This window comes from Antedon bifida, chromosome 3, assembly GCF_963402885.1.
Source record: "Antedon bifida chromosome 3, ecAntBifi1.1, whole genome shotgun sequence".
In the NCBI taxonomy this organism is placed as follows: Eukaryota; Metazoa; Echinodermata; class Crinoidea; order Comatulida; family Antedonidae; genus Antedon; species Antedon bifida.
In genome coordinates, this window is record NC_136228.1 from 32,808,849 (window position 1) to 32,828,848 (window position 20,000).

The 20,000-nt window shown below is 31.6% G+C and overlaps 1 protein-coding gene across 1 annotated transcript in view; it reads left to right on the plus strand.

The window, feature by feature from the left end:
- The window catches only part of LOC144837754 (protein FAM53A-like), a 91,898-nt gene that overhangs the window by 30,251 nt on the left and 41,647 nt on the right, over window positions 1-20,000 (plus strand). Inside the window, exons 3-4 of the mRNA XM_078692997.1 lie at window positions 3,008-3,065; window positions 7,347-8,068. Coding sequence (XP_078549123.1) covers window positions 3,008-3,065; window positions 7,347-8,068 — 780 coding nt within the window. The remainder of the gene's footprint in view (window positions 1-3,007; window positions 3,066-7,346; window positions 8,069-20,000) is intronic.

The window sequence follows — 20,000 nt, forward strand, 5'->3', positions numbered from 1 at the left end:
CAATCTGTCTTAGTTTCTAGAGTTTATTTGCACATTTAAGTTATGTGTTATTTTGAACATTAACTAAACACAAACGTGGCATTTTACTGATGTGTGTGTTTTGTGAAGTTGCGAACCTCTAGTCTTTACAAAGGGTAATGTATTCAGTTTGAATGCATTGTAATACTGATAAAAATTCACAAGTTTAGTTTGTAAGCATTTCAGTATAAACTGTGTATATCAAGATAGAAAGGTCATATTTTCAGTCTTTTTCCAATACCTTTATGAAAAAAGTTAGGACTATAAAATGGTTGGTACCGATATGAGGAAACGGTCAGTACCGCTATGAAGAAACGGTCAGTTCCTAATGAAGAAACGGTCAGTTCCGTTATGAAGAAACGGTCAGTTCCGTTATGAAGAAACTGTCAGTTCCGTTATGAAGAAACGGTCAGTTAGGATTATAAAATGGTCGGGTACCAATATGAGGAAACGGTCAGTACTGATATGAAAAAATGGTCAGTTAGGATTATGACATGGTTGGTACCCATATGAGGAAAAGGTTGGCTGATATGCAGAAACCGTTTGTACCAATTTGAGGTAACTGCTGGTACCTATATGAGAAAATAGTTGGTACTGATATGAGTTGGTACAGGTTTTTTTGTGTGTGATTGTTTGAAATTGATCTAATGTACTGTAGGTGAAAGCTTAAATTATAAATCTCTTACATCCATTCAGTCATGGTTTTATAAACCCACAAATCCTTGTTTTATCACGCAACAATAAATGAATGCGATGGTGTTATACCATCATCTGTGCAGCTTACAATTTAACAACATCTGTGGGAGGGAAAATAAAAAATCTTTTGTTTAATCATTTCTTTTTTAATACACTTAATGGTTGAACTCTTTTATAACAGCAGACAGGTGGGGTTCACACCTTTATAAACTGTAAAATAGTAGGTATGTAGCGTTTCTGTGCTTTTGAATAAATTAGAACACATTTCTGAAAAAGTACCATAGAAAAATGATTATAAATATTCGAAGGCTCAAACAGAAAATTATTTGTGGGAAAAAATGTAAAACATATATTAAAGACATGTAGTTTAAAGACATAACATGAATCGGTGAAACATAATGCTAAGTGTACACATCTAGCTTATGTGCACTTTAAAGAACCTAGTACATCTTTCGAAATGAGTAGGGGTTACCACAGTGTACTAGTATACACACAGCTATTGTCACACACAGACACTTATTATAACTCATCAAGAGTGCCCCTTGATTGTTTGCCGTTTAGTGTCGCTCTCTCTATAAATAAGGTAAAATAAAATAAAAGTTGGCTTGATATGTCGACATAATAAAAGAACATAAGACATAGTAGAATGTAGCATGGATGAACAAAATTGATAAATATAGTTGTGACCTGGTATCCAAAACCCCCACCCACAATTTAAATTCTAATATTCAGATATCCTCGCATTATTATTATTATTTCGATTGCAACATTGTTTTTCTCTCATTTCGTTTGTGATAGTTATCATTGTGTGTATTTTTTGCCACTGATACAAAAGCGTAATTCAATACATTGATCAGATTGATCCTGTGTCTTTGTACTATAATGCTTTAGTATTACTCATCAATATGCTGGTATACGTTATGTCAACCATCACTTGTGAAAAATACAGTTTTTTAATATTACTAATAGCATATTGCAGTAATTCAGCATTATTATTATTATTTAATCAGGCAAAAGATACATTTTACAACATTAAATCAACAAATTAAACAAACACGACACAAGGAGAAAATATAAAATCACTAGCTGCCAGGAAAGCACAAAAGCAGCCTAAGCCACTGTCACCAATTAGGTGTGTACCTCCATTGACTGGCCAATTGTGTGAAAATACAGTTTTAATTATAAATTGAATGAAACAGTTTCGAAATTTTGTATTGATGATATATTTTGGTGATTATTGCCACATTTGTCTGCAATATTGAATTTAATGGAGTTCGAATTTATCCACACCCACACATAAATTGAATTTATTTTGGTGTATGTTGAGGCCTTAAGCTTTGGAGGGCCACTTATGGTTCCTTAGTGCTTAACCACTGCTAGCAGCATATAATATTAATCGTCTTGAGGAAGTTGGTATTTGTTGAACTGTTGTATTGTAATTTTGAGGGGTGTTATATAAGGTATAGTTTTATAGTAGATTGTTGTAATGTTGAATTTAAGGGCGTCCGACATCCACACCCAAACACAAATTAAATTTATTTTGGTGTATGTTGAGGCCTCAAGCTTTGGAGGACCACTTATGGTTCCTAAACCACTGCTAGCATATACTGATTAATCGAAGTCCACACCCATACTTAAATTGAATTTATTTTGATGTATATTGAGGCCTCAATTCAATTCAATTATTTATGCCGTCAAGAACACTCGAAAATTGTCTTGCTTGTCACGTATATAAAACATAAAAAATATGATAAAATGGTTAAAATACACACAGTACGACACCAAGGACACATAAATTGAATTTATTTTGGTGTATGTTGGCAATGAGGTTGACTGTTAACAAGTACACCACTTATCTCTACCATACACTTGATGACGTCATTCTGCCATCCTTCGGTAAGCTGTTATAATCCGTGATTGAATTCAAGAGTCTACTATTTCGCTGGTTTCATTTCCATCGTTGGACATTTTTTCGTTTTTTAATTTGTAAAGTAAACATTCTTCATATTATGTTGTACTCAATCATGTAAAACAATCGGCAATAATTTATCCCATAGAACTGATTTATTGTTTAAAAAGTAATGTAAATGTAATTTGATGTATTGCAAATATCATTTTTATGTTTTAAAATGGGAATTAAATATAGTAACTACAGAACTTGAAATAAATTAAACTTTTCTGACTGATTTAAAAAAACAAAATTTAGAACATAAGACCCGGGATAAAGTGTAATATGTTTTAATATAAAAGTATGAATTTAAACAATAAACAATTTACTTTTTGTATTTTACAGATTGCCTATCATACACGTAGTAGGACCAAAGCATGGCAACTTAGCCATAATAAGATAGGTAAGTACATAGCAATGCTATCAATGCAATATCCCTTCTCAGAAAACCACCACAAACCCCTCCCACTCCTAACCCCTCCCCCGCCCCACCCCCTACATAACCCCAACTATCTCTTGAAATCTATGTTTTCCGGTTTAGTTTTTATTTGGAAAGAATTATGTAGACATTTGTGTATAGAGATACAAATGAAAATCTCTGTCTATATATATCGCGATTGGTAAGAACATAAAATGAAAGCTTTACTTTACAATGAAACTTACACATAAGCCCCACTGCCACTAATGGTATAGACAGATTATAGTTGGCCATGTTACCTCTACTTTGCCTAAGAGAAGCATACTACTTTTAACGAAGTTCATGGACATTGTATGATATGATATGACTTTTTCAGGCTTTAATAAAGCTCTTATAAAAAGACGAAAACAAACCTTTATTTAAAATAACCGTAAAGACTACTTATAAACAAAGATGCATGTCGAAGCCTACTATAGTGTCTTTTAAGCCTGTTTCTAACTTCTGAGTTCAGTGAATATATATTTCTTATGGGCGGATCCAGTATTTTTTTAACATGGGAGTGCTAGCATATAATAGTGGTGTAACGGCTATGAGCACTCACTTGCTAAACCCAGGGGCTTATGGGGCCCTCTGAACAGTGCCCAGAGAACAGGTATTAACATATGTTTAAGAAGGCCTCAAGCATTGGAGGGCCACTTATGGTTCCTAAACCAGGGGCACTGGCCTCTGTGTTATGCCACTGCTAGCATATAGTATATTAATCGTCTGTCGAAAAAAGATATCAAAAAGTAGTGCATGATTTCATTTTTGATGTTTCTGCTTAAATGAAATTTGTGAAGTCAAATTGTTTTGCACTTTACATTTACAAGTCTCATTCCGAAAAATACAAGTTAATAAACGCCCACTTACACTAGTAGATAATACCATTCTAAGCTTTCTAATCAAATAAGAACAAACTAATCTGGGTTAGTTTGGTATATATTACTACCTTGACGTCAGTAAATTTTAGCAAAAGTTTGCTTACCACCAAACAACACTGTCGCACAAATAAAGGTGTAATTTTATTGATTGTAAGACTGTTAACCAGATGCTATAAATACATGTAGCATTCAGGCAAGCACCTTCTCAATATGCATTCATTTAGTTCCAACCAACTTATTATAAAGAAAGCTGTGATATTTGGACCAATTTAACAATTTTGTATCTCTTAATAGTAAAAGTATTATATAATGTCCTTAACCATTTAACAATGAACAAGGCGCCCTCAGCCATCTACCTACATGCCCTCTTTAAAGCCTACAGCAATTTTTGCTTTTGTGGGAAAAAAACGAACCCAGTAAATTCTTAGATTTGATTGATCATTAGTTTTATTTTAAAAAAAATTAAATTCACAAAGAAAAACAGAAAAATATGTATGTAAACTGAAAATAAATTATAATAAATAGGATAAACTGTTATAATTTAATTCTATCAAACGGCAAATGTTTTCATTTATAGTGAATATAGTCACGTTCAATAGGCATGTTGCCAATGCTATTATGCTGTGTTTCAAACAGGGAGATGGTCCCTATTTTACTACCACATAGGGAGAAGACAGGCAATTATTATAGAACACCTTCTAGCCTATCCATCACAAACTATTTAAACTTCACAACGTACTAAGCCTTTCAGTCGCCAAAACAGCTTCAAATTCAAGTACTTGTATAATAGAAATAAGGTGTGGCACCTCTTTCCCGTTTCTCTCTAGTACGCATTTGACGAACAGAAGAGTGACATAATAGTGGCGAATTCAAATATTTATTCTGTGTTTACCAGCACTTGAAAAGAAAAGATAAACAGTTTGTCCTTGAAGGAATGGTAGATTACTGATGTTTCCACATTGACAACAGGATTGATATCAATATAGATTTAGTTTTAGTGCTTTTTATTGTACATATTTAGGATCAACAATGGTTTAATTTCTTAACAGTTTGATTGACATTATCTCGACAGCATACAATTAAGATCAACAAAACACTTTCCATAAACAAACTACAGTGGACCTAGTAAGTTTCCCCTTTATTGGAATGTCCTGAATAAGTTTGTTTCACTGAAAAGTATTTTCTAAAATAGGGGTGTACCTTGAGTAGGTGCATTCCAAAAGAGCGGGTAATTGTTAGTAATTATCTTGTAATTTTAACTGAAAAGTTTCTTCTTTCTTAACCCATTATACCAGAAATATATCCACAAATAGCAAAGGTTAAAATTGATAGCAAGATCCCAATATTACTATGTTACAAAGAGACTACTCAACAAAACAATGTGAAAATTAAGCTGGATACCCCTTCCTCACTCTTAAAATGACCCTGCCTATTCATATCCCATCAACACCGTAATATTTTCAGTTTTTTGCTGAATATGTAATTTCATATTTTATATTGAAGGCCCAGACAAACGTCTGAAAAATGTTATTTTCAAGATTATCCTTGATCATTTATTCTTTGTTATTGTAAATTCTACATTATAATTCTACCAATCGATGATTACAATGTGATGAGTAGGAGTAGTATTTACATTTATATTATATTGTTGCCCGCGTCAATAAAAATCAACAAGATCAACTAAAAACTCCTCATAAGCATTAAGGATTCCATTAAATTTACACACGAATCCACAGTTCAATATCGCCGCATTCATTTATCACCGTGTTTTCGTTCTTCAAAAAGATTAAGCCTACGCAACTTTCTAGGTCAGACTCGACGTGAATATTAAAATTCATGGAATATTTTACTAGGTCAATGTTCTTCGTGCGATGAACATTTTTGTTTGACGGATTTAGACTAGAAGCGAACGTCTCTTAATGAGATGTTATTGCGAATTAGTTAAACATCCCCAAATGCACCATCATCAGGTTTGAATGATTCTCTATTTGTAGCAATTTTTGCGTCAAATATGCGTCAATCACTCCTAAATTGAAGGTTTTCTGAAAGAGTATTTGTACATAATGTGTGAGTGACTTGAAGCTGAAAAATGTACTTTGACCAACATAATCTCCCATTAATATTACTGTACAATAAACAAACATTTGACTATAAACCCATTTTAATTCTGGTCATCAGAATTGAATAAACAAATCATAAAAAAGCTACATCTGTCATAAAAGTTACAAAAAAGACTAAACAATGATGTTACTACTAGTGTAGTACTTAATTATACCAGCCAGCCAAATTATTATAAATGTATTATAAACTTTGTTATTTTAGTAAACAAGATAGTACATATTAATGTGTTTGTTATTTTTTTGCATACACAGTTTTTTGTTTTTATAGGATATTCTACAAAATAAATATTTGTAAAATTCCAATGTTATTGTAATAGTAGCTTTTAAAATTGCAAAATATTGATATCGTATTTTGAAAACCAATTATAATACAATTATTCACAGTGCCTTTGGCTCTAAGTACCCCCTTTTGTAATATTTGTATCATTGAATATAGCAAGTATTATCTGGTTAAAAGGAGCTATAGAAATTGATTAATTTAAAGGGAAAATTTTAAAATGAAAGCTTAAAGAATTGGGAATTCACTCCAGAAATGTTTTTAAATTTAAAGGGACAATGTGAGTTTTAGAAAGCCTTGTAAAACTAGGAATTCACTCCAGAATTGTTTTTATTTTTAAAAGGACATGCAAGATTAAAATATGGTTAGATTTATGAATGTTTGATACAGATAATAGTTAATTTCTGATGGATTATTTAACCAAAATTGTTTAACACCAACATTTGGTTTCATACCTTCCATTAGCAACCTCAATAGTACTGTTAAAAAGTACACCAATTTGGCAACCCCTGAGCCTTTTGTAGCTACATCCCTGGAGTTACAAATTATTCAAATTTGTGGTAACCACTTGTAATTACAGATTTAGATTAAAGCTTTAAACACTTAACGTAATAGACCTTGTCAATCAAACACAAATTCTATACTATCACTCTGGGATTAATTATCCTTGTCTTTTTAGAATTCTCTACAAAATCAATTTTAATCATTACATTTTGCATCGATTATGAACTGTTTTATCTTGTTTTAATGGGAGTAAAAAGCATGCATGATGAAGAATTTCTGATAACGAAACCTTTGTATCAGTCCCTCATGGCTTGATCAACATTGATAATAGAGCTACAGAATGATCCGTTAAATAGAAAATTGAGAAAAAGTGGTAACCTCATCCGAATTAAACTATTTCATATTGAATAAGTTGATAATTTTAATAATAAATTTGTTCTTTTAGATTCTAGGACATACACAGATAGTTTTACAGCCACAAACAGTAAGACCTGCACGTATAGTACAGAAATGCCAGTTGCCGAATATCACGCACTTAGCAAACCGTGCCAAATTCCAAGAAACCAAAATGAGGTTGATAGAAACAATTCCATCAATTCGTCACAAGCACAAACCCCTACAGCGGCACCGCCAAAGAAACGTCACTGTAGGTCACTATCGGCAGGAGAATTAACAGAACAGAGAGCATACCCGTGGAAACCACGTGCTTCTAGGGTTTGGCGTCCTGTAACAAAAGCCAAGTTAGACACATATCAAGGACATGTTCCTATGCATAATTGTAACCTACCAAGCCTCGAAAATAATTATCCAATTTTTCAATATCCTGAATTAGAAAATGAATACTCAACACCTCCAGAGTCGCCGGTTCCTCGACCTGCATCAGCGACCTCGTGGGACGATTCGCTCAATATGCCTTGGTTAGATTCCAATTCGCTACACCATCAGATAGCGCAGAAATCTTGGTTTTGTTCCGAAGACAAGATTTCAGAAAGTTCTGGATCAGTTGTGTCGATACCTAGTGTTTCGTTAACGCCAGAACTACAGCGAAAGGGTGTTGGCATGTTACGTTGCCGATCGCAACCTTGCGTGTCGAGAAGGCGAGGAGGAAAGAAAAGGCGTAGAGAAGAAGAATCTAGACCAAAGTTAGACTTTCAAAAAATGGAAGAGGTAAGTTTTTAATTATTTCTAAAATGACACCTTCAATTTATGCAAATTCATTCAAGTAATTTCAGGTGATACCATAAAAACACCCAGAATTGTTTTTCTTGTTGCTCCATGTGAATGTTGGATTTAAATATAATTAGCTTTCAATGTGACATGAATTGAACCAAACATAAATGACATTGCTTGCATCTTATTCACAAATTCATTATGCATTTTGTTCGTTGTACTTAAAGCGTGCGTTATAACACCTTCAGTAAAAGAGCAATCACCACTGGAACCTGTGATTAAGAATTCAATTCACGACTCTAATAATTAAGTTTCAGGCTCAACTCAAACAACTGCTGCATTCCAAACGACTATCTAACCACTTTCCCCAACTCAAAATGAAATTCTGGCTTATAATTTTCAAAAGGGAGTATCAGGTTACAGCTCACAACGGAAATTGACCCCACCAAAGCCTATCACATGCACTAACTGACTGCAAATCCTTTACCAATGTTAAGATATAATGGCCCCTTGTGATATCGTCTTTAATGGCGACCCAAACGCAATTTGACAACTAGAAATCATCTGGGAAATCAGAAATGGTTCAGTACTCAGTTGCCAATGCAAATTAGGTAACGGATGGCGCATGAAGTAGGCCAGGCAAAAAGATACTCTACTAATCTAGCAATTTGCCCAGCATACTCTATTAAATACCATCTCCAGAGTCGCCAATTTAATTCACAAGCTTGCCTTTGATCTTAAAATCTAACGCTAATATTAAAGTGTCAATGTACTAAATGTAACTACTTCAAAAATTAAGTAATTTACCCCATGGCATTTAAGAAATTAAAAAAAATAACTTAATTGTATCATTCTCGTTTACTATCATCCATTCATTCCAAACAATATATCTTTGGGCATAAGATAAATTTCTATGTGTTGAATGATGACTGTTTCAAACATGTCTCAACAGTTAACTGCCATTTTCAGAGAAATTTCTCATTTGCAAATATAGTGATTCCACAGTTTTTACTATTACAGCATGTTCATACTTTTTTTTGCGTGTTTGACTCGATATATTCAATCATAGAATGTCAACGGTTCAAACCTCTCAAGTGAGTTGTTTCATCTGAGCAACGTTGCATTCATTTCACACCACAAAGTTGTATATCCATTAGCATAGCTCTGCAATGCCCCATGTGATTTTCTTGACCCGGTTCAGTAGATAAACTGGACATGGTGTCTCATTTTAAATTGACCATTCATAAATGTATTTTAGAATTTCTGAAGTTGTTTTCTGAGTTTTTCATTACTTAAAGTTGAATCTGTATTAAAATTAGAGATTTAAACAGTAATTTGCAAATAGATTATTTAATACACATTTGTAAGCTATTACCTTAAACTTTTCATGATTTTAAATTTCAAAAATATTTTTTACTATACAGTACAAACTTTTTTCATATGATCTCTAATATTAATTCAGATCCCTCAAATTGCCCAGGTCTGTCTCTTAATTGCCCAGGTCTGTCTCTTTAATTGCCCAGGTCTGTCTCTTAATTGCCCAGGTCTGTCTCTTAATTGCCCAGGTCTCTCTCTTAATTTTTCAGGTCTCTTAATTTCCCAGGTCTGTCTTACAATAATTTTCTATTAAATACCATTATTGCATCATTACTAGCGTACATTTAAAAATATGTGTTTAATAATTCGTAGGGTCTCTAAAATTAATGCTCCCTCAAATTGTCCAGGTCTTTGTAAATTTCCCAGGTCTCTCTTAATTTCCCAGGCCTAATTAATTTTCTATTTTCCATTACTGCACTAGCGCGAGTTAAGATCTCAGTAGAATGATTTCTAACGAGCCTGCCAAGATCTCCGTTCAATGATATTTGTACTTGACAAAGAGTTTTCATTGCAACTATTGGATTCTTAAAGAGAAAGAAATATGCAAATATCAACGATCTTGCGCAATGCTAGAATAGAATCAATCATGATCAACGTAACGCTTTTGTGTGCATCGTTACAGCAGTCCCGAGTCGTACATAAAATCAGTAAAAATGACAGCCTTAGCATTAAGTAAAATATAATGCTGAATGTTGCGTGCAAACTCGGTGACTCAGAGGTAATCTACCCGGCGTCCATTAAAGAAGGGCTGATGAGAGGTTGCCCGATTTCTGACCCGTGTATCATTAGTTTACTGTCGATCTTAGACTTTATGATTCTCCCACCACGCTAGACCCATCTATCAAACAAAATACACTTACATACTGCAGTCATTGCTTTCAGATAATCAAAAAATATTAAGAGCAAAAAAGATTTAATATTTTGGGAATTATTGGTACTTAATGACATCATCTCCGGTTTAGAAGTTGCATTTGCTAGTTTTTCACGCTTCAACTAACGAATTATATGGACTTTTAACTTTTCATTAATTGCCAAAGCACCGATATTCATATTTATTAACACAACGCATTAGGAAAAGTTATGGTTTAATTATATTTTGTCAATTATGAATTCATTTTTATTCAATTATTTCCAAGTTTATAATAGAACATTAAAGATTATTTTCAATTATGTTTTATAGATTAAAATTTTAATGTTTTATTGTTATAATTTTAGTATTCCATTAAAAAATAATTATTGGTTAGGATGAAAAAAAATTGTGCATACCACGACCTGATAATGAGTTTCTTTTATCAATTTGTGTAAATGGCAAAAAGTAAGCTAGCTATATAATTACAGGTTAATTTAGCATTAAGTAGGGTGCATTAATTAAGTTGAATGTAATGGTATTTAATACCAGCCTTTAGCAGTTGTCAGGTGTATATTTCACATCCATTGGTATTCACACTCCGTTTTATTGCCCAGATCAACCTCACTTGTTCTCATTTTTTCCGCTGTAATTTGATAACCATATTCCATGGGAAAGATGAAAAACACGAAATACTTCCGTCGACGTCATATTGCAACAATTAAAATATTGATACAAAATGTATATGTTAAGTTAATATCCCTACAAGCTTTTGAATTTTTAATCATAATATGCTATAAAGAGTATTTTACAAATTTATCTTGCCTTAGTATTTTATACTATTAGTATCAATATCATCTAGTAACCTATATACAGTAGAGTAGATATAATTATATTTAGCAGTTAAAATTAGTGCATTTGTGGCTTGCCTTTTAGCTAAATTACTGCAATGCCCATTAAAATATTGTAAAACAAACACACAGTATTTAAAAATTAATGCCTTTATGTAATAGTACTATAGATAATAAAGTTAATTTATCAAAAGTAATTAAAATAACCAAATATTTTAAACTTCAAAAATTCTTCCTTTATATTAAACACATGTTGATGATGAATGGTTTAATTTGTATCAGCAAGTCAGAAACTATTATAAATTGCATAAATTTTGAACCATATTTTAAAGATTGAAGTTTGAATGTTAATTTCGCGTATTGGTTCGTGTCAATTATACTTGCATGTAAATTTATAGAGCATCTCATAATTACTTTATATTCTCTTGATGGTGAGATGTTAAAAAAAAAATATCACAATCAATAACATTAAATGAGACAATAATGCAGTTTGAATTTATTGATGCTTCCAAGTTTTATCATTGTATAATAACTTGGTTATTTGTCATGCACCAGTTACATTCATGGTTATCCTCTATTTTATTACTGTATTAGTATCTGAGCAAAGAATAAAAAAAACACTGATATTCACGTCGTAAATTTCTAAAAGTTGTTTTATCTATATATCTGTTTGCGGCTGAGTTATTGGTTGAGTAGAATAGCTAAGCTTAAAAACTTTCACAAGTATTTTAGTGAGTTATGGGAAGTTTTTAGAAAATAGAATTTAAACTTTACAATGTCATTATGTAACTGATGAATTTGATTTATAACCTGTCTCTTGAGGTAGTAGGAAAAACAGTCATAAAAAAAGACAATGCAAGATTGACAGTGAGGCTTCGTGCTATTTATTCATTCCTGCCAAGCTTCGGCTCTCGGAGTAGACAATTCGACGGCGAACGATAACAATATAAATGCTGTTAATTCTATACAACGAATTGATTGTGATGTATGCATGTGCGTACACGTTCAAACGCAATCAACCCCGTAAACTCCCTAGGTAGAACATTCAAGACAAGTCTCTCACATCTCTATTGGCATTGCTAATGCAACATCAAATTTGCAAATGAACGGAATAAAACTCAAGTTGACAATAATTGCTGACTGTCCGTTCGGACTGTGTTTATGGCCGATGGAGATGGTCTAACACCTCACTTGATTACACAACGCGTATTTTATGTGTTTGTGCATATGTATGCTTAGAATTCCGAATGATTTTTTAACGAGAGATTTCAATCATTTTGAGACTAATTATACAGAGTCCATAAGAAACCAAGTACCTAGAGAAAATTACAGTTTAAAATCTGTACAAAACGGATCGTATGTTCTAACTACCCAGCACCGAACTATATTTTTTTGTCTGTTTACGTGCTTCTCTGTATCAATCACGAATCAAGCCATTTTTACACGGCCATTGGCCTACACAATGTAGCTTAAATGGCATTATTTAAATTTGATTATTACTTTCGTATTTATACGCAACACTAGATCAAGTAGTGGTGTGCAAGTTAATGTGCCTGGCTGAGTAGAAAAATATCAAATTTAATGTTTCTTTGTTGATGATTATTATGAAATAATGTGAAGATCAATGCATTTTACTCTGCATGGCTGGTAATGGATTACTCACGTCTCTAGCTAATGTATTTTAGATAGATGCTGAATTCAATTTCAAAGTTATAAATAGCAATATTTCACTAATTACTTTGTTGGTATCGGTTATACATCATATGGACCACATTTTAATAGGCACAAATAGGAAATCACAGATAATTGATGGTCAGAATCATTGGTTCAAATCTGTGAGATCTCGTATGCTTGTCATCTATTTAATGTACATTTTTCAAGACAATTAGTTAAGGTGTTGCGTTTTTATATTGTGTTTTAATTGTATTGTATCTATGTTTCTAAGCTCAGGAAAACAAACATCATGTATGTTATATTATGTGACAATAAATTGAATCTTGAATAGCTAAAACGATAATACTAGTGTACCCAAGTCTAAACTTAGTTTATAATTATATTTCTTATCTTGTCATTTGCGAGTTATGTACTCGTTATTTGCTGCACGTTGAAATAAACAACAGTTTTCTATTTAACAAACTTGTTCGTTTCCACGTCACTCGCATTTAAATTGATCAATTGCAGGCACAATGCACAGTCACCTTTGTGCTAAACTGAAGTTGTAAGCAAACTTCAAAACAAGTTTCATTTTATTATGGAAAGATGATAATGTAATAAAATTAGGTCAACTAACCACAGAAATTAGAGCAATACAAAAAGCATGACACGTTACAATGATCTATTATTCATAGTGTCAATTGATGTCTTCATACTGCCGTATTGTACCGCTGGCCATTTTTAGTAATGTACTCTCTCAATTCTATATTTCCAATTACTTTTGAGACATATTTAGTAATAATTTATTCAAATATTATGTACTATTTTCAAAATAACCTTAAACCGTAAAGGTATACCGTACTAAATTAGACATTGATTCAGTTGATAGTTGTTATTTTAATTACGGCATGACAAACTATCACATGAAAGTGTTGTAACTCGGTTTAGATTATCCCGCGAGGTATCAATGTAACAATTGGTGTACATACATTTGTGTTGAGTTGGGAATAATCATGAATTGTTATTTATGTACATACTAATACTACTAATTTATTGTATTCTCATCGACAGTCTGTTTCATTCAAATGGTAGAAATTATGAAATATCTATTTGTTATGTTTACATGATGAGTTATTTGTAATAACATTAACAATTTAATGTTTGTGTTGCACTATACTTGTAGCATCTGTCATGTTTCCAGATTAGAGTGTGTAGCGGTCATTGTTATAGCTGGTATTTTTATAGATTGTTTGACCATTTCACTTGACCAAATTTTGATCAAAGAAAATAAACCGGCAACAATCAGTTCTGTGTCCTCCTCGCAGGTTCATTTTGGGACGTGATAAAATCATCACTTTGCACTGTGTCGGTAACCGTTTGACTGAATTTGCTTGTTATTGTTTTTTTACGAATGAGTAGGCACGATTACGTTCATTGCCTAATGACTAGAAGTTCTTTATAGGGCCCCTTTTAGGATTTTTTGTATTCATAATAGATATATTCATATATATGATAAATTCCATTCCATAGATTATAAAAGAAACTTTGTTTCCAATATTTTCAAAAAGATGTTTGAATAATATTGTCAATTTTATACCCTGGATTTTTGTTTTATATGAAATTAAATTAATATTATATAGAAATGATTGACAAGAGTAAATTGAAAAATATGAATCACAATAATTGCAAATCGCAAGTCGATACGCTAGACTAGGTATCATCTCTTCTGGAAACGAGAAAAACTTCTGGTCACATCGAATGAATCAAGCTTTGCAATGTCGCGTAACGTTAAATCAGCCGTAATACGATGTAGGCAAATCCATACAAAGGTACGTTGACTAAAGAGCCATCCAACGAGAAATCAGATTCGTCGTTCGTCGGTGATGAACAACATGGATTTTTGATTTGTACGTTCTTGACAGTTTTATCCCCTGAAAGATGACTTGATTTATTACGTTTTACTTGTGACCGATTCATATTATATCAATCCTTTTCTTCCTTGCAAGACAGCTTACGAAAGTTCATCCAAAGTATTTGTATTATAGAAAGTGTTGCTAAAATTAACAATGCACGCATTATTCTTATTCTCAACTGATAAACCTTTACACTACGATATTTTAAAATGTATTTTGCATTCATTATGTAACAAATAAATGTGATGTGCTCATATATGGACATGATGATGTCATATCACTACCATATTTGGCCATATCACTACCATATTTAGGCACATCACATTTTTTTGTCAAACTAGTTTGATAGTGTAGACAGAAGTTCCTTTTAATTGCGTCATAATTTAATTGTTCTATAGATCCCTTGTTCTCCAGATTTTCAGAAATTTTTTATTTCATTCATTTATTATATTTGACCAACAAACCATGATGTAAATTGTAATATACAGAGATTTATTTATTTATTCTTTCTTTATTCTGCAAGCACTTTCAGTACTAGTGCACTGATTTTCAAAGTGGTACAGTAATTGGAAATATCATAACAAACATAATAAAGTAAAGACAAAGAGTAATCAAAATTATAAATAGAGAAAATATACATTAATAAAAATAGAAAACAATTAAAAAAAAAATAAAACTTACATGTTTAAAAAAGTTTAAATGTTAAATGATGAATTGGTCAGGGCATGAAGAAGTACAAAAAAGATTGGATAAGGAAAGCATGGAGAGAAAATTAAATCATTATTGAAATTAAGGGATGATTTAGCCTAATGTATACCACATTGCAAACTTAACAATGGGATGCCGATGACAAGAATCGTTACCCTTGAGGAAAGAACCCCACATGTCTTCTCATTCTCCAATTCTGTTTTCAAATTTACAAATTCTGGATAACTGCTATTGACCTATGAAAATTAATCATAGAACGGGCTAATTATAATTAGTGAAGAATGCATCTCAATTTATGGAAGGTTTCAGATTTCTGCAATTCCACTTGATGTATATGTTTCAAGTGTTGATGACACTGCAGAATATTAAAATGATATACATTGATTGTGTTTTAATAATTTACAGCTGTATTGAAAAACTAATATTTGTTATGGAGAGGAACTTCCGTACAACTTAAAATGAAACAATGGCGCTTAAACAATTATTATTTATTCGATTAAAAACACTCGAAGATTTAAATAGATTGAAGACCAACTGGTAATTCTTTTTGTGAGAACATTTTAAATTCTGTATTATGGGTCAATACACATTTCTAGGTATGCACTATTGAAGTGCACAATTCTTTCTCTGGACTTTCTTTGGACTTGTCAATATTATATTACCTATACTCACAGAATTGTAATCCAATGTTTTATTTTATCATCAACTATTAAAATATGTTTTGATTAATAATGTTGAAGTATTGAATCTTATTACTTGCTTAGTCCTTGGTCCAAATCCTTGTTTGTTCTGTCCCAGTAGTCATAACCAAAGCAGTGCCACAACAGTACCTAAAGATAAAAGCATATTTAATACATTTGTTTCCCGTCTATAATTGCCAAGTCCCATTCTTGCTGTTGTATGCGTTATCACAAATTAATTTAGTATATGATAATATATATTAAACATTTAAAACCCCTTTAGACTTGATGGTAATCGACATTACAAAATATTACGCAAATTATGCATGTATTTTTGCATATCCCTTTTCAACCCCACAAATGTCCCCCATTTGATTTATTTCCAGGTAAAACATCCAATGTGATTGATGACTATTTCTATTCAACCTCAATGTATGGACAAACCACAGCAGATAAATCATATTTTTATGCATGTTTTTGAGATTTCAAATCTGTTTTTAATTTAGTATTTATATTATAAGAAATCTATTAAGATATATTCTATGCTGTATTCTGATTTATCGTGAAGGTCTAGCAGAAATATTATAAAGTACTGCATTCAATTTTCCAATTAAAAACCATTTGTTTCTAAATTTTAAAAATATATGCATATGTATGTATTTTAAACAGGTATTTTAAAATTTCATAAAAACATAGATTCTTAATAATTCATTGAATTTTAATTATTTTGAATATATTTTTTTTTTTTAATTATAATCGTTTAATATTACAAATTTAATCATATTTTATAGCAATTCAAATTATTTGGGATTCAAATTAATTTAAATATTAAAGGGCATGTTTTGATGGTTCATTTTTGGTACTATAGTATACATCCTCCATAGTAAATATTGAGAGAACGTTTCTTTTCTTTATGTAGACAGCAGAAGAGATGGTTGCTGAATTTACATAGTATCAACAGAGTATAAAATAATCTGACCTTACATAATATAATATAATATAATATATACAAATCCTACACAACGTTTACATAGAGCTTGCGCTAATGCTGACCCTAGCCTGATCTAGTCTGCCTTTGTATGCATGTGTATTGATTCCTATGGGGGTATAAGGAGCTTTCAAAAGCCCTGTTTGTTTACTAATCAATAATTGAGGTCCCTTTCAATGCCCTGGTTCTTCAAGTCATTTCAAAATCTCATAAATTTAATTCACAATCCACAATAAATTTGATTTTATCGGCTACAAACACTGTCGAATAATCTAAATTCAAATTTTGAGAAGATGAATAAATCAAATAACATTAGGATCGCAAAATAGAATCAAAACAACAAGTATTTGAAATTAAAATGCAAATAAACTGGGAAAATATTCTTTGAATAAATAGAAACTTTGATAAATTGGGATTTAGTGATCTGTTAATTTTTTGTCTTAACAAAAAATAATAAGTTGAATGATTAAAATTCAAATGGTGCAAAATATCGGTGAATAATCAAATGATTGTTTCCGTTCTGTATTATTTTGTTTTCGAGTAAATTGCTGGTTAATTACTATGTTATTATGAAAGTTGAAATTATATATTTAATAAGTAATAGTAATAATCAACATTTAATAATTTTTTAAAATTAGAAATTGTATACACATGACTTAGTGGGAATTGAAAATGTTATAGATTTACAATCCTATATAAATTGTTTTGTTAATCGCAATATCAGATTGCATTATGAAAAAACAAAGCTGCTTTTAAAATTATGTCAATTCATTAAGATATTGACCGTTGCATCAACGCAACACCATGGTCATTTATTTACAGCCACTAATTCCACTCCACTTGCTTCAATATGTCATACTCGATCCATTTAGGTAATTGACTAGCGCTAAAATTGCTTCATTCAGGCAAAAGAACGGTGAAGTGAAAAGGAGAGAATACCTACTTAATGCCGGACTGATCAATCAGCTCTGGTGTGGTTGACCCTTAAACAATGGCCACGGACAATATTGAGCCATTTGATTCAAGCGGGGAGCGGTGGGGTTATTGTCGTTTCCTTAAAACGCCGATCCATCAGCATTTTTAAAGAGGCATTCAATTTATGCATCTGTCATCGCTAGTTACGGATTACAGGAACGTTTCGGTAGCATAGTACCTGATTTTTATTTTTATTTTGACAGATTTATAGCAACGAAAAAGGTTATGCAAGGATTTGTTAATTATGCGCGAATACGTATGAGCAATCTATTAGGCTTAGAATAGATTTGAATGCATCATTTGCATAAAATACAGGTGTTATAATGATATTGATCTATCATGGCGTCATGCGACCATGTACTGTATAATGCTATTACTGCTAAACGTGAATATTATTAACAACTATTGTTTACCATAGTGTATCAAATCACCAGCTTTTAATACTAAACAAAAGATCTAGAATTTCAAACACGGTTAAACAATATACAATGCAAACATCATTTTTGCTAGAATATAGATTAAAATTTAAATTCATGGGCTGGGGGAACAATCTGAATTTTCCTATGTTTTTAAAAATTTGCATTATTCTACATGAGCCTGATTTAGCAATAGAATGGATGGAAAGGATGGCGGTTCTTCCATTCTGGAAATTATAATTTTGTTGGGATAAAGTGTAGCTGAGAGATTGCTATAAAAATTAATAACTAAGTTGTACTACTGTATAGTTAAGTACAGTAAGCGGACTGTGATGATCTAGCTGTGCAATGATTCTGTGGGTACGTAGTTAGCAGGTACGTTGCCGTCAGCATTGCGTGTACACTTGCATGCATTTAATGAGATATGCGTGCAATTACCTACTTAAATATTGTGCCATATCAGTATCTCCATTAAATTACATCATCAAGTTTTATGTGTAAATATCATTGTTGATAGTAATGTTGTTTTATCATATCAAGTGTGTCCTGACTTTTTGTATACTTTAGTCATTAATGTATTACATTAGTGGTCATCATCAATTTCATACAGTATCTCATCAGTGATGACATTATGATTATCATTTTCATATCTTTCATTATCATCATTGGTGCTCAAATAATTTGTAATTTTGACAAAAATTAAGTACCGAAAAAACATGGGTCTTGGATGGGAAAACTTTTTTCATAGATTTCCTCCTCTTTATCGTTTCAAACTAATTAAATTTCAGTATATATCATTTGGCAGTTTAGTTATTCTGTGCCTGTGATATTTATGTATCATATAATATATATAACAAATATAAATAAATAGCAAGACATCTTCAAAAGAAAAAAATGATTTGTCATTCTACACAACACTATCTGTAACTAGATACATTTTACACCTCATCATAGATGCATAGAAATTAATGTTTTATTAGAAATAAATGAGGAAAAGACATGAAAAGGATTACGATATCCATCATGTAATGATGCAAACGTCTTTATGATAGTTTACCAAATTCAATCATCGTTTTAATATCCTTCAAGTTTTCTTTGTGAGAATAACAAATGTTGAATGCGACGACGCATACAAATTAAACTAGAATTTAATTCGTCACTTTGACGAATTATAGGTGATCATTTTTATCATTTTACTGAAATTAATTTTTTTTAAACATGCACGTACGTTAACATACGATCGGAAAATGTTGATGTATGCCATCCTATTATATGCTTATAGTGCTGAGTTGTGCCTATGCCATATACAATATGTACAGTATATACTGTATATCTATATACAGTGTAGCATAGGTGAAATTACGGGACACACATGTTCTAATTTTTTGGCATGATGACGTTATCAAACTAAACTTTAAGATGACAATTTCGAAAGATAATTAATTGAGCAAAAAAATATAAGATTTGGAAAAAAATTTGGCACGTAGAAGCGCTGTGCGCGCTCTTTGAATTGTGTATAAC